This window comes from Coturnix japonica, chromosome 18, assembly GCF_054131305.1.
Source record: "Coturnix japonica strain WE chromosome 18, WE-NBRP24, whole genome shotgun sequence".
In the NCBI taxonomy this organism is placed as follows: domain Eukaryota; kingdom Metazoa; phylum Chordata; class Aves; order Galliformes; family Phasianidae; genus Coturnix; species Coturnix japonica.
In genome coordinates, this window is record NC_140680.1 from 5,685,882 (window position 1) to 5,698,581 (window position 12,700).

General features: G+C 36.4%; 1 protein-coding gene across 1 annotated transcript in view; it reads right to left on the reverse strand.

The window, feature by feature from the left end:
* Window positions 1–12,700, reverse strand: part of DOCK2 (dedicator of cytokinesis 2) — a 113,564-nt gene that overhangs the window by 85,670 nt on the left and 15,194 nt on the right. Inside the window, exons 11-22 of the mRNA XM_032447425.2 lie at window positions 12,577–12,652; window positions 11,506–11,582; window positions 10,989–11,114; window positions 9,942–10,066; window positions 6,836–6,934; window positions 5,989–6,061; window positions 5,811–5,914; window positions 5,202–5,385; window positions 5,001–5,098; window positions 3,749–3,838; window positions 3,401–3,501; window positions 421–555 (exon numbers count right to left, since the gene is read on the reverse strand). Coding sequence (XP_032303316.2) covers window positions 421–555; window positions 3,401–3,501; window positions 3,749–3,838; window positions 5,001–5,098; window positions 5,202–5,385; window positions 5,811–5,914; window positions 5,989–6,061; window positions 6,836–6,934; window positions 9,942–10,066; window positions 10,989–11,114; window positions 11,506–11,582; window positions 12,577–12,652 — 1,288 coding nt within the window. The remainder of the gene's footprint in view (window positions 1–420; window positions 556–3,400; window positions 3,502–3,748; window positions 3,839–5,000; window positions 5,099–5,201; window positions 5,386–5,810; window positions 5,915–5,988; window positions 6,062–6,835; window positions 6,935–9,941; window positions 10,067–10,988; window positions 11,115–11,505; window positions 11,583–12,576; window positions 12,653–12,700) is intronic.

Consider the following 12,700-nt stretch of genomic DNA (forward strand, 5'->3'; position numbering starts at 1 on the left):
CCTTATCTGTTCACCTGCGTCTTTTCTATAAATTCCAAATTGACTGAGAATTTTCATGTTCTATGCAAGCTGCTGAACACAGAACAAACACCCAGCTTTGACTCATCTATCACAATGTTTGGCCATATGTTGGTCTTAGGCCAAGCCATCTGATGTATAGCATTAGATGTAATCAGGCTTTCAAACTAGCTATTTATTACATATATCTCTGTGACTTACACTGTAAATCAGACAGCGATTATTTGAGGATTGCCACTCCAAAAAAAAATGTTATATCAGCAAGGTCCATACCTCAGACCAGTCACAGCATCCGAAAGTTTTTGTGTTTTCCTTGTAAAAAATAATTCTTTTACTGATTCACAGGTCTGTTATTCTGTGATATTGCTCTGATAGTTAAATGGCAGTAACATGGGTACTTACTGTGAAAATAATGTCCTGGATCTAACAATGAATTTGAAAACATATTCTAGTGCCTTCAGAGTTCTTAAGATAGGTTCACATTGCTCTCCTCGGCTAGAAATATCCAAGTAAGTCTTCAGAACACTCATTAGTTTCCTGTAGTTAAGAAAAACTTTTTAAGATAACCTCTTTTGACAACTCTGTGTGAATATTTATGCTTAATCTAGCACACACCACATTTATTTTTATGTTTATGTCACATAAATTATATCAGTAGAGAAGAAATGAGGAGGAAATTCTTATCTGCACAAACAAGAAAGCAATCTGAAATCTCAAATCAGCAGCATAAGTTCAAACAATTCTGGAAGCATCTTTTAAAAAGGTTTTAAATGATGTAAACTTAATCCTAATGTGGCCATAAGGAGGGATGAGATAATAGCCATAGTTGTTGTTCTGTTAGTTTATTTTTACCCATAGATCAACAAAGGGATGGGAACGTACTGTTCCCTACCATAAATAAACAAAAACAACAACAAAAAACAAACTAGCACTTCTTGAAAAAAAGTAACAGTTAACCAGCTCTGCTGATGAAACTTTATGAAGTGAATAATTGTATTTTGACATTTTCACATGAAAATAACAACTCCAATAACCAGCTAATGCACAGAATACACACATACACATAAATACATGTATATGTAACAGACACATCCTCAGCCCCAGTGTACCATCCTATTTCCAACAGCAGTACTAAAATTCCATAATCTCATCCCCTCGGGCACCTGTGGCACAATACCCAATGTGTTTTTCTATTTATTCCTCTGTATTGCTTCTCTGAATTCACAGCTCTGTACTGACTTGCAATAAAATTTATCTAACTTATGTGCAATGTCAGTCCACTCAGGGTTCCTCAATTCTCAATGTTAAGTCATCCCAGAACTCTATAAACAAGGTCCAAATGGATGACTAAATATAAACAGAAAGAAGACATCACAGTTTGGCCAAAAGACCATATCATCTCATTGTCTGAACTCTTTGGTTTTGGCTCAAAGCTTGCTTTCTGAGTCATTTCTTGCAATAAGACTGATCTATGTAGGATATGAGAGGTGGGTGTTGCCATGTGGCAGTCAGCATCACTGGGTGGACTACTTTACATTTGAAAGCATTTCTTTGGAGCTGTTTGCCTCTGGAAGAGAGTGCTCATGACTGCTGACTGGTGGAAGACCTGGCCTGGTATCAAATAACTCCAGCTTGCTATGGGAGACAGGGGGATGATACCACTGTATCCTGTGAAAGTAAGGTACAAGTTGGCACCTCCATGCTCCCTCTTATCTTCTGGCAAGGCCTGGAAGATGGGGACAAAAGGAGTTCCTGCTGAGATCCAAAATCCAGCAGCTGTCACTCTAAAAGGAGCTGACTCAACCACTCTGGAACTAAGATCCATAGATTCAGGCAACTCTAGCTACCAAGAATGACAAAACACCAAGGATAAAAGCAGCGTCCTACAGTCAATTCATCCTTCCCACAAATCTAGGGACACATTCACATGAAAGAAAATGCAGCTGAAATATGTCTGAGGCACAGCGTGTCCTTCCTAACTATGAATTAGACGATACACAGTTATCTCTATGTCATACATTATTTTTAAAACAGAATTCATCTTTCACATGCAAGGAACCAATGATGCCAAGAAAACTCAAGATTTTAGGAACAACCATAACATGATTTTAACTCTGTAATTTTGATTAAATCATAAGAAAATACCAGTGAGGAAAGTCTTAAGTGTACTTTAAACAAGTTAGGCTGACCTGAGAGCTTCCATACCCAACCTCCTCTACTTCCACAACAGTAGAAAGCATTAAACTGCATATGCTAATATGGAATGAAAGACAAATTAAGACCATGCAGTTTTTTGCTTGAGCTTTCTGAAACCAATAAGGCTGACCCCAGCTTTCCTGGAATGTGAGAAAGGATTGAATGTGCACTGCAAGCAAATTTACGTTCTAATGTACCATCTGAGGCACTTTTCATTCTGAACTGGAACTGCTAAATATCCAGCAAAGAACAGAACAATATGTTCTCAACTATTCCAAGCTTTCAGCTAAGATCTTTCATCTATTATTCAAATCCTCAATTAGAGTTCTGTTTCAATCTGTCATCCTAGTGAATAGTCAGAACAAGACTTCAGGCAGATGAAAAATATCTATCTATTCATCCATCCTGTTAGCACTTCCCAGAGACAAACAGAAACTGATGATCTTGCTTCGTAAGACAAAGGAATTTTATCCCACCATCACCTGAGAAGGAATCTAGTATTAATTTTACTGCCTAATGTATCTCTACTGTTTCTAATCTCTACTGATGTTAATCTTCCCATTTCAGTATTATCTTGAAGCTCCATAAAATCCACAAAATTCTGTCCATGACTCTATTTCCCACTGGCATAACTGCAGTAAGACTTCAATTCACAACAGATAATGTAGCAAAAAACAAATTCCATTTCAACTGTGCCTAAGAATTTCTGGTGCAATACTGGACAGTGAATTGCATATGAAGAATTGACAGTTCACAACCATTTTTTTTCCCTACGAGTTTTGCTGTAAGACAATATGTGGAAACACACCTAAGTGGTTAAGGACATTCCTCACCTAAAGCACCTCAGGATAAAAATATGAATTCAAATGGAGAGGGCCTACAGCACAGAATCTTTTACAAATTTCACAGGATATAAATGAAGTACAGACATAGCAACATAATCCACACAAGAGAAAAATGAACATCAAAACATCATTTAACCCCAAACCCATCTTTTTGTTAATTAATTTTACTTATAATAATTAACTATTTATCATAGGCCTTTCCATTTCCAGATAAGCAAGCAGCAGTATCATAATAACTTATAATTACATCAGAAAATCCAGAAATAGGATTTACTCTCCTTTATTTGATTGCAGAGATTTTAGAAGAAATAAAAAGGAAAATAGAAACCAGAACAACTTACTTGTATGCCAAGGTCGCACTAAAATGCTGTTGGATATATGCTTCCAAAACAGTGTTAAAATGTTGAAACTTACGGTCTGCAATGAGTCCTATGATATATATCTAAGTAGAAGTAGATACAATTAGCAATTTCCATGAAGTCACAGTTTAAATGAAAACATTAAGTCTGTTAAAACACTTGTGATAATTTAGAAGTTTAATAGGTTTAAAAGAATTGTTATCTAGATAGTTATATCCTGTTAGCTTGTTGAGAATTTAAGGCCAATTTCTTGAGATAAGCAATTTGATATTCATTCACATTCAGAGTTTTTTACTTTGACAGCTTAAATCTTTCGTTGTCAGTTCTTACCAGTGCATCAAAGACAAGGATATCATACTCATTACTGTGGGAATGTTCCATCATGATGTTAAACAAGGCATCCAGAGTATCCTGGAGAAACTATAAAAAACATTAAATCATAAGCTGACAACCAATTCAGCTTGAAAAATGCACAGCTGAATTTACAGATGGGCAATTTTGTTTTCCCCAAGTTGGAATTTTTAGAGACCTTTGCTGAAACATCAGATAAATTCCGAACACACTTCTGAAGATTTTGGCTCTACTTTCTTTAAATGATGAACTGAAATCCTCAGATGTGAACAAGCAACAATACACACTTAGCTCAAAGCTTATGGAATTCAGCTAAAAATATTCTATTAACTACAGATAATTATCTAAAACAGCATTCCTAGTTCCTTAATGATACAAATTAGTAGTTGCTACTGTTACCCACAGAAGGTGATTAAAACCACACTTCTTCTGTGGCCTGATTCAAAAACCCTTTAAACTGAAGGAAAGCTCCTCAGTGAATGGACAATCCAGTGTTGGGGGTGTTATTTTGCTGTTGTTGGCAGGGTTTTTCCAGAGTGGAGAGGGATTATTTGTTTTTGTTTTCCTTGTTTCTTCCGGAGTAAATTCACCTTCCTCCCAAAGAAACTCGAGAGAGATGCCTTACTGCTTTTATTTAATTAAACAAAACACAAACAAACAAACAAAGATTCCTAATCTGAAAACTGCAGTCCTAGTTAGTTTGATTAAATCTAACAAGGACTACTCATTCTTCTCTCATTTCAGATTTGAGAGCAAAATTCTCCTTTCAAATTTATCTTATAACCAATTTTGGTCATTTTGGAGACTACAGTTTCTTTTTCTTTCTCCATGAGAATGGAGAATTTATCTTAAATAGGATAATTTACTCTTATTTCAGAAACATTCTGCATATTTTACAGCAGAACACAATTAACCCCGAAAAAAAAAAAAAAACCCCGAAGAAGACAAAATGGAAAGCCTACTACCTTAGGTAGAATCAGCCACAAGAGAATATGAAAGGATAGTTCTAGAGAAAAAGAGGTCTCCATGCTTCATCAATTTCGAGTTCTAAGCACATGTCTTTATCAGATGTAAGCTTGTGATCATGCATGTTTATACGTACACATCCACATATGGAGCATAAAAAACTAGTTTAAGTTAAAGAGCAGAAAGCTAATGAAAGCATTCAGAAAGGAATCCAGTATTGCACTGTTACCCAGTATTTGCAAAATACCAACAACAAAATATATACTTTCACAACTTCCTCTCCATCCACAATCTTCAGTTTTTCCAGGTTCTCCTGCAGCAGCTCTGGCTTCATGCGCCACTTCAATAGACCTAATAAGCCCACTATCAAAAAAGCAAATGGACAAACATTAAAATTCAAGATGTGATTTTTCATCTGTATGGAAATGTTCTTCCAAAAACTTAGGCCTATGTGGAAGATACATACCATTCTGAGTTAGCTTTGTAGAACAAACAAGAGTTGAAATATAAAACGCATCTCGTGAGCTTACTGAGAGCCCACCTGCAATACTTGAGTTTCTGCCTAGGGTTGCTGCTTTATTTTCTATATGTAGACGTGTAGAAGGCAATGTCAAATATGCACTAGCATCCTCCATTTTTTTACTGTCACCCTGAAAAACAACATAGCATTTATCACATATTTTACACCATGGAATTTAAAAATAAACTTACTTTGTACTTCCTGCAAAAGTAAACAAAAACTACACTTATACAGCTTTAATTAAATATATATACATATACATACATACATTTATATATATATATGCAGAGTTGATGTAGGAATTAATTAGATGAAGCTTTATAACCAACACTAACTAATCATACAATATGGTTACCACAATAATTTGGTACAAATATTTACCAATTTGGTCTCAGTAAAAAGCAAACAAATAACTATGTATTAGCGTTATTTTTTGTTGGAGAATGTAAACAATTTTCAGCCGCATGCATCTCACTTCCTATTTGGTATGGCAAACTAGGTTACTGAAAACAAAATCTAACCCATACAATGGGGGAAAAGAAAATAATTAAGTACCTTTAGAACTAACAAATCATGGATGCCATCTTGAAGAGTTGTTCCATCCTCCTTCATTAGCCTTATGTAGGCCATTGCAAAATTCTTTTCTCCTTTGTCTTTAGCTGCAAAACCAATATTTGCAGTTGACTATCAATCAATTAATCGTAACTCACAAAAGTATAAACCCCCTACTTACACTCTTGAGATGACCTGTGTCTGAACATGAAGCGCAGATGCACCCTTTGCATGTCTTCAATAGGAACTGCTACCTTTAAGAAAAGCAGAAAATAAATTTTGTGATCAAATTCTTTTCCACATCCTTGAGTAGAATCTCAGAACGTCTGCTTTATTCCTTAATTACCATTCCTACTTACAACAACAAAATATGCAACTGTTAATAATAATAATGGATGTGGTGCTCAGGGATATGATTTAGCAGAGGGTTGTTACAGTTAGGGTACTATGTTAGGCTGCGGTTGGACTTGATGATCTTTGAGGTCTTTTCCAACCTGAGTAATCCTATGATTCAATGCTAAAGCCCACAATGCTAAAACTTCAGACTTTAGACTCCATTGTGTTTATTTACAACTCAACTTCCCTTTAAAATTCTGACTAAATAATATTCTTCACATTTACTACACTTTCTGAGTCGATTTACTGTTAGCAATTCTATGTAAGCTATCTCATATGCGCAGAAACACAAATGTAAAAGCATTTCTACTTCAAAAAACACTTGAATTCCCCTCTATCCTCAGCTGCACACCTGCCTGTAACAGCAGACTCACTGAACATGGCAATATCACCTTCAACAGACGCCTTTAAGTAATTGTGCGTGCTATCAAGCCTCTGATATGCTTTTTAAGAACTACTTCTAGAAGCTTCTGGGCATTTTATAGTTCTAGGTACATAAAGTTAGATTTGATAACTATTAGCCGATACTATTATTTTATTTGCCATGCAACTTAAGCTTTTATCCCCGTTTTATCCTCATTCGAGGCACCACCAAGCGAAGACAAAGCACTGCGAGGCTCTCAGTGCTCTACCTTTAAGGTCTCCATCCAGCGCGGCTGTTTGACCTGGTAGTAGAGAACCGATCGATATTCACTGACGGGTTTGTCCCCTGCTCCCAGGCAAACGGCGTTCTGACAAAAGGGAAGAAACAAACACTCTTTAGCGGCTCGTTAACTTGTGTAAATCGTTGTGACTCGTGGAAAACCAACCAACCCATCCCTCCTCCAGACAGCAGATTTTACCTCAGCGCCAGGCGGGAACGGGCGCGAGCCCTCAGTCCATGGCTGTGCTTCTCTGCGGCTCAGCCTGAGTAGGCGAGATGAACCCTTACCCGCTGAACAGACCCCACAGTTAGGACTAGGATGCCCCAAAACGCTGCTAGACAGGAGATCATGTTTTCCAAGCCTCAGAACACAAGAAAAACGAACGCCCTACCACTAGGCGGTGGTGTACAGGGCTACGCTATGGGCTGTGAGAAGAGCAAGGTAACGAGAGGGCCAACATTTCTCTCAGTTAAAAGGGAAGGGACACAACGTAACAATTAACAACTTAATTTTTCCATTGAGTTCTCCCCTGACTCTAAAATACTCAATTCTAGCAGAATCACAGAAGTTCACTGAGGGTTCATTGAGATAAATACCTCAATGAACCTGAGGGTCATTGAGATACTCATCTTAATGAATCTATGGGTCATTGAGATACTCATCTCAATGAACCCTGTGTACCAAAGGTGATTTCTGAACTAGAAGTTGTATATACACCAATACCATATCCTATATTTCCCCCCAATGTTTTATTTTCCCCTTTCAGCCTAAGTTTAATTTCTGTATTTCCTTTCCCTATAGCCATTTGGTGAATGATGTGAATCTTCAAACACCAGGAACAAGAAAAGAAAGGTGAGATTCTTATAATGGAAGGTTTCTAAGGCCTGGTCTCTGCAACTTAACTATAGAAAGGTAAGTCTCACCTCCACAAAGGGAGATTTTTCTGTGTTTATGTACAAACTTGTTCAAATGTGCTCTGTGACATTTACTTAGTACAAGAGGCCTTTTACTCATAGCAGTAAATGTTCTTCTTAGCCTCCCAATTGAAACCAATTTGATACATAAACAGAGTCCACAAATGTTTAATGTTTAAATGTTTAATTCCATGTTTAATGGAATATTTCTTTTTGTCTGAATTACAGGTAACAAGAATAAGAAATATTGAAGTTTTTATAAATCCATAGTTTTAGAAGTTTACTGCTGCACATTTCATTTTGGAGGCTAAAACAGAACAACAGCTGCTTTCTTTAGTAATTGTATTCAACAGTATCTCAATGAACCCTGGAAAATTTGCTTAAAAGTGTGATGCATATTGCCTCCAGAAGAGAGGCATTTATTTGAACATCTGTCAGATATCAGACAAAGGGACAACTATATTTTCTGCTGGCATTTGGAGAAAAGCTCCACCTAAAGAACTGAACATACATAACACTGAAATGCAAGATTTAATGGATTGCAATATATTAATTTCTTGAAAGAATATTGTGGCAGGTATTTTAAGCATATTATCTGTGGCTGCAACCAACAGAAGTTACTGAAGTCTATTTCACAACAGTTATCTCCTGTACATGGGAGTTGTATCATAGAAATGTTTAAAGAAAACTTAAAGATCATACAGTTCCAATCCTCTGCCATGGACAGAGTTGCCAACCACTAGATCAGGCTGCCCAAGATCCCACCCAGCCTGGCCTTGAATGCTTCTAAATATGGAGCATCCACAGTGTTTTTGTGTAACCTGTTCCAGCACCTCACCACCCTCTGAATAAAAAATTTCTTCCTAACTGCCCTCTTTTAGTCTAAAGCCATTCTCTTTTGTTCTGTCACTATCTGACTGTGTAAAGTCACTTCCCTTTCTGCTTCTGAGCATCCTTCAAGTGCTGAAAGACCACAATGAGGTCTCCCCAGAGCCCTCTCTTCTCCAAGCTAAATAAGCCTGACTCCCTCAACTTTTCTTCATACGGGAGTTACCTCAGCTTTCTGGTCATCTCTGTGGCTCCTCTGGACCCATTCCAACAGCTCCACACACTGCATGTGCTGTGGAGTCCAGGTTTGGGTATATTACTCCAGATGGAGCCTTATAAGGGCAGAGTAGATGTGGACAATCACCCTCTCTCTACTAGCCACCTTTCTTTTGATGTAGCCCAGGATACTATTGGCCTTCTGGGCTGCAAGTACACACTGCTGGCTCATATCCAGCTTTTCATCCACCCTAGGACCCCCAAGTCCTTCTCCATAGAGAAGGTGTTCTCAGAGTTATGCTTCGTGAGCAGGACTCCTAGTTGCTATGTGGATCCTAGGTAGTACATGTGTTTCAGATTTTCTGTATTCAGACTTTGAAGCTGTTTTTTAGGTCAAATGTTTAGCTGTAATTCATAAACACATTGACATCTCAGCAACTAATGAAGTACAATGAGCTTTTCTAGCTTTATTTTATCTCAGGAAGTGTCAGTATGATTTCACCCTCATGATTTAAAGAACAGTATGAAGCTCATAAGGTCAAAAATTCCCCTGAATGCTGAACTGGTGTTAAACTGTCTTTAGGAAAAGACAGAAATTCATAAAAATAGACTAACAAAAAGACACTGTAAATATTCATGCTAAGCGTGTGACCTGTCCATACTGCTCTGGTCTCACTTCTTTATTTGCCATGTACTTCACTGAAGGAACAAACAGGGTTTTTTTGGCACAAACCCAGGGTTTATATGGAAAAAAAATGGTACTTCACACATTTAAATGCACAAATATATCCCTCCATGAATTCCCACCAAAAGAAAACCCTGGGAGTTACAATGCAGTAATTGTCAGAAACAGCTTTTAATCTGTTTGCTCGTTAGGCATAGCTAAAATAGGTCATTCATATTTACTTCTCCTTTCCAGCAGTTTTACAGTATTATGTAAGACATTTATAGGATTTGAATATATCCATTACAGTCAACATCATAAAACTCATCTATTAAAAGATGTCAAGTGTGGAAATAAAGTTTTTGTATAATGGTGTTTCAATAGAATTTGTAAGATGTTTTAAGGCTTACTTCTTGTAAGAACTTCATGTTTGTATGTCCATCAAACAGGAAATAAACACAGAACAACTTACTGGTATGGTTTTCCCTTCTTCATCACAAACGCACATTATTACTTCCACACTTCTCTGAGTTGTTTTATTGTATTTATCAAAATCTCCATACAGCAGTGTAATATAAATGTCATTTCTTATGTCTCCTAAAAAAGAAATAAAAACTTATGAATAAGAATGCTGTGAGAACATAGGGTCAAATGACCTTCACAGTAATATTTCAACAGTGAAACAGACTGCCATAGAAAATGTCTTATTTTCCACTGGAGCTTAAATTTTCAGCCCTTTTATTTTTAGCTAAGATAGTACGATGAGCTGCGCGATGGACTGAAAACAGCTTTCCTGAAAGTGACTTTAATTTACTCTCGTCCTGCACTGACACCTGCTGGTGAGATGACAGAAGGATGCCATTACTGAACTCTGGCCAAGTACACAGCTGTCATTCTAGAAGGAACTTCATATCTTAATTGTCTTATGTGAAGAGATTTAATGTTCTCCTGTTCACCAGATTTAAAAGTACCTAGATTTTAACAGAAGGTGTGGAGGTTTGTCTTTTTAGGGGGTTGAATCTGTTTGCTGTTGGTTCTTTTTTGTTTGTTAGTTTTTAAAGAACTATAGATAGTAAATTGAATTGGCAACTATGTAATCATAAATCAACAATCAAGAGATTGTTAGCTCATTTTTTGCATAATTATTGAATAAAAGACAGTGGTAAGTTACAATAAAACTAAGGTTAATTTAAGATTCAAGTAATCATATACAATAATCTATTTAACAAACAAAAAAGGTATGTTGAAGGAACTCAGATTATCCTTCACTGACTTTTCTGTTTAAGTACTCTCTAACACTTTCCAAGGATGTCACTGTTTTATGTAAACTTCTAGTTTTGAGACTAATTCGACGTGTACAGTGAATTCTACAGACTGAGTTACTTATTACAGATATCAGTAATCAAGCCTGTAGCTGATGTTCATTAACCTAAGAAATGACAAAAACAAGCAAATCAAAAACAAACAATACAGAAACAAACAAACCAACCCTCCCATTATGGAACAAAGCACCTCCTACCTGGCATGATTATTTCTGGAAATCCCAGCTTTCTAGCAACAACTGTTGTTCTGTCTACAAGATGTGGATAGTCCTTCCTCGTTTGAATCACATCTCCAACAAGCATTTTCACTGTAACCCAGAGACCTATTAAGAGGGGAAGGAAAAAAAAAGAATAAAAAAGGAATGCATTTATACTAAAAGAAAGGAAAACAAATCAAAACTAAAAGCCCACCTATATTCAGATTATGCTATTTTCTCTTGACCAAAATAATAGGAATTCACTTCTTCTGCTTTCCTTCACTGGAAATAAATGCTTATAGTCCAAAACGTTATCTCTTAATTTAATTAACCTACAATCTGCAAAAAAGTCATGATTCTTCCCTGCCAGCTTGAAAGTTCACCCATGTCTGTGGTGTTATAGTGAAAACATAGAATCATAGAACATAAAAGCCTTACACTAAAATCTTAACAGTATAAAATGAAGTTCCAATGAAATCACTTGTTACTTGATTAAAAAAATACATATGTACTTCACCTTGTCCACCACTGTCTCCTTTTGATGCTGTGATTTTGCTTAGGAGACTGTGTAGAAAGTCACTCTCTGCCACTACCCTGCAGGAATAAAAACAGTGACTACTGAGAGTTAAGCAATAAATGTCAGGCCACAGATGACAAACAGCCTCAGTTCTCCTTGCTGTACCTGACATTATTATGACACAATTTCATCATCTCTTGGACTGAATTACAGAGACCATTCATGCTACATATAAGTAGACTAAAGTGAAAAAAGATGAAGTCAGTGACTTGAGGGACTGTGGTCTGTGACAGGCTGACCACAGTATGGAAACCTGTCCTTTTGTAGGACAGCACAACCTGAATGCGTACAGCAACATGCCTGTCCAGAGCAGTTTCCACAATGAACAACCTCACAAATAAATTTCAAATTGATTTAAGTGACTATTGAAATTATGTACAAATTCTCACATAGCAAATAACTTGGATCAAATTACAAACAAGTGAAATAGGCTGGGATTTTGACAAGCTGATTTATTTTCAGAATTAAATCTATTCTCCACAGCACATAACAGGTATGTAGAATGTGCAAATACATTTCCAGTGAATACTGATATCCAGCCATTTAATTTATGAGTATCACATTTTTAGACAGCTGGTCTGCCCACCTATAACCTCCAAATATTACTTTCAAGATAGCTAACGTGATGATTTCACTGCTTTACTTCACAATTCTTACTAAGAATTTTCGCAGATTTAAAACAGGATCAAGCACATAAATTACTAATTATTCAAACTTGCAAAGGTTACTGCATTGGATATAGAAGAATTTAACTTTTGCTGTGGTTGTTATTGTTAAATAGCTGACTCATAGAAAACAGTTGTAGCAATCTAGATTTATTTAACATGCTATGTAATTCCTGTCAATCCTTAAATGCCTTCTTAAGTGATACTTAAATAATGGACATAAAGACAACATAAAAACATTAAGATGAAAAGTTATTTTTTCTTGAGGCATTTTACGGGTCATTTTGCAGCCTAAGATGCATTGAAGTTTTTGTGTACAGTAAGAGGATACTTATGACTATCTTACGGATGAAAAGGTATGAAATGTTGCTTCTCTTCATCACTTTCCGCTTTTCCTTTTATGATATCCGTAATATCCATGACTAGAAAAATAAAATTAACAAAACATATTATGGCATTGCTAAATATCT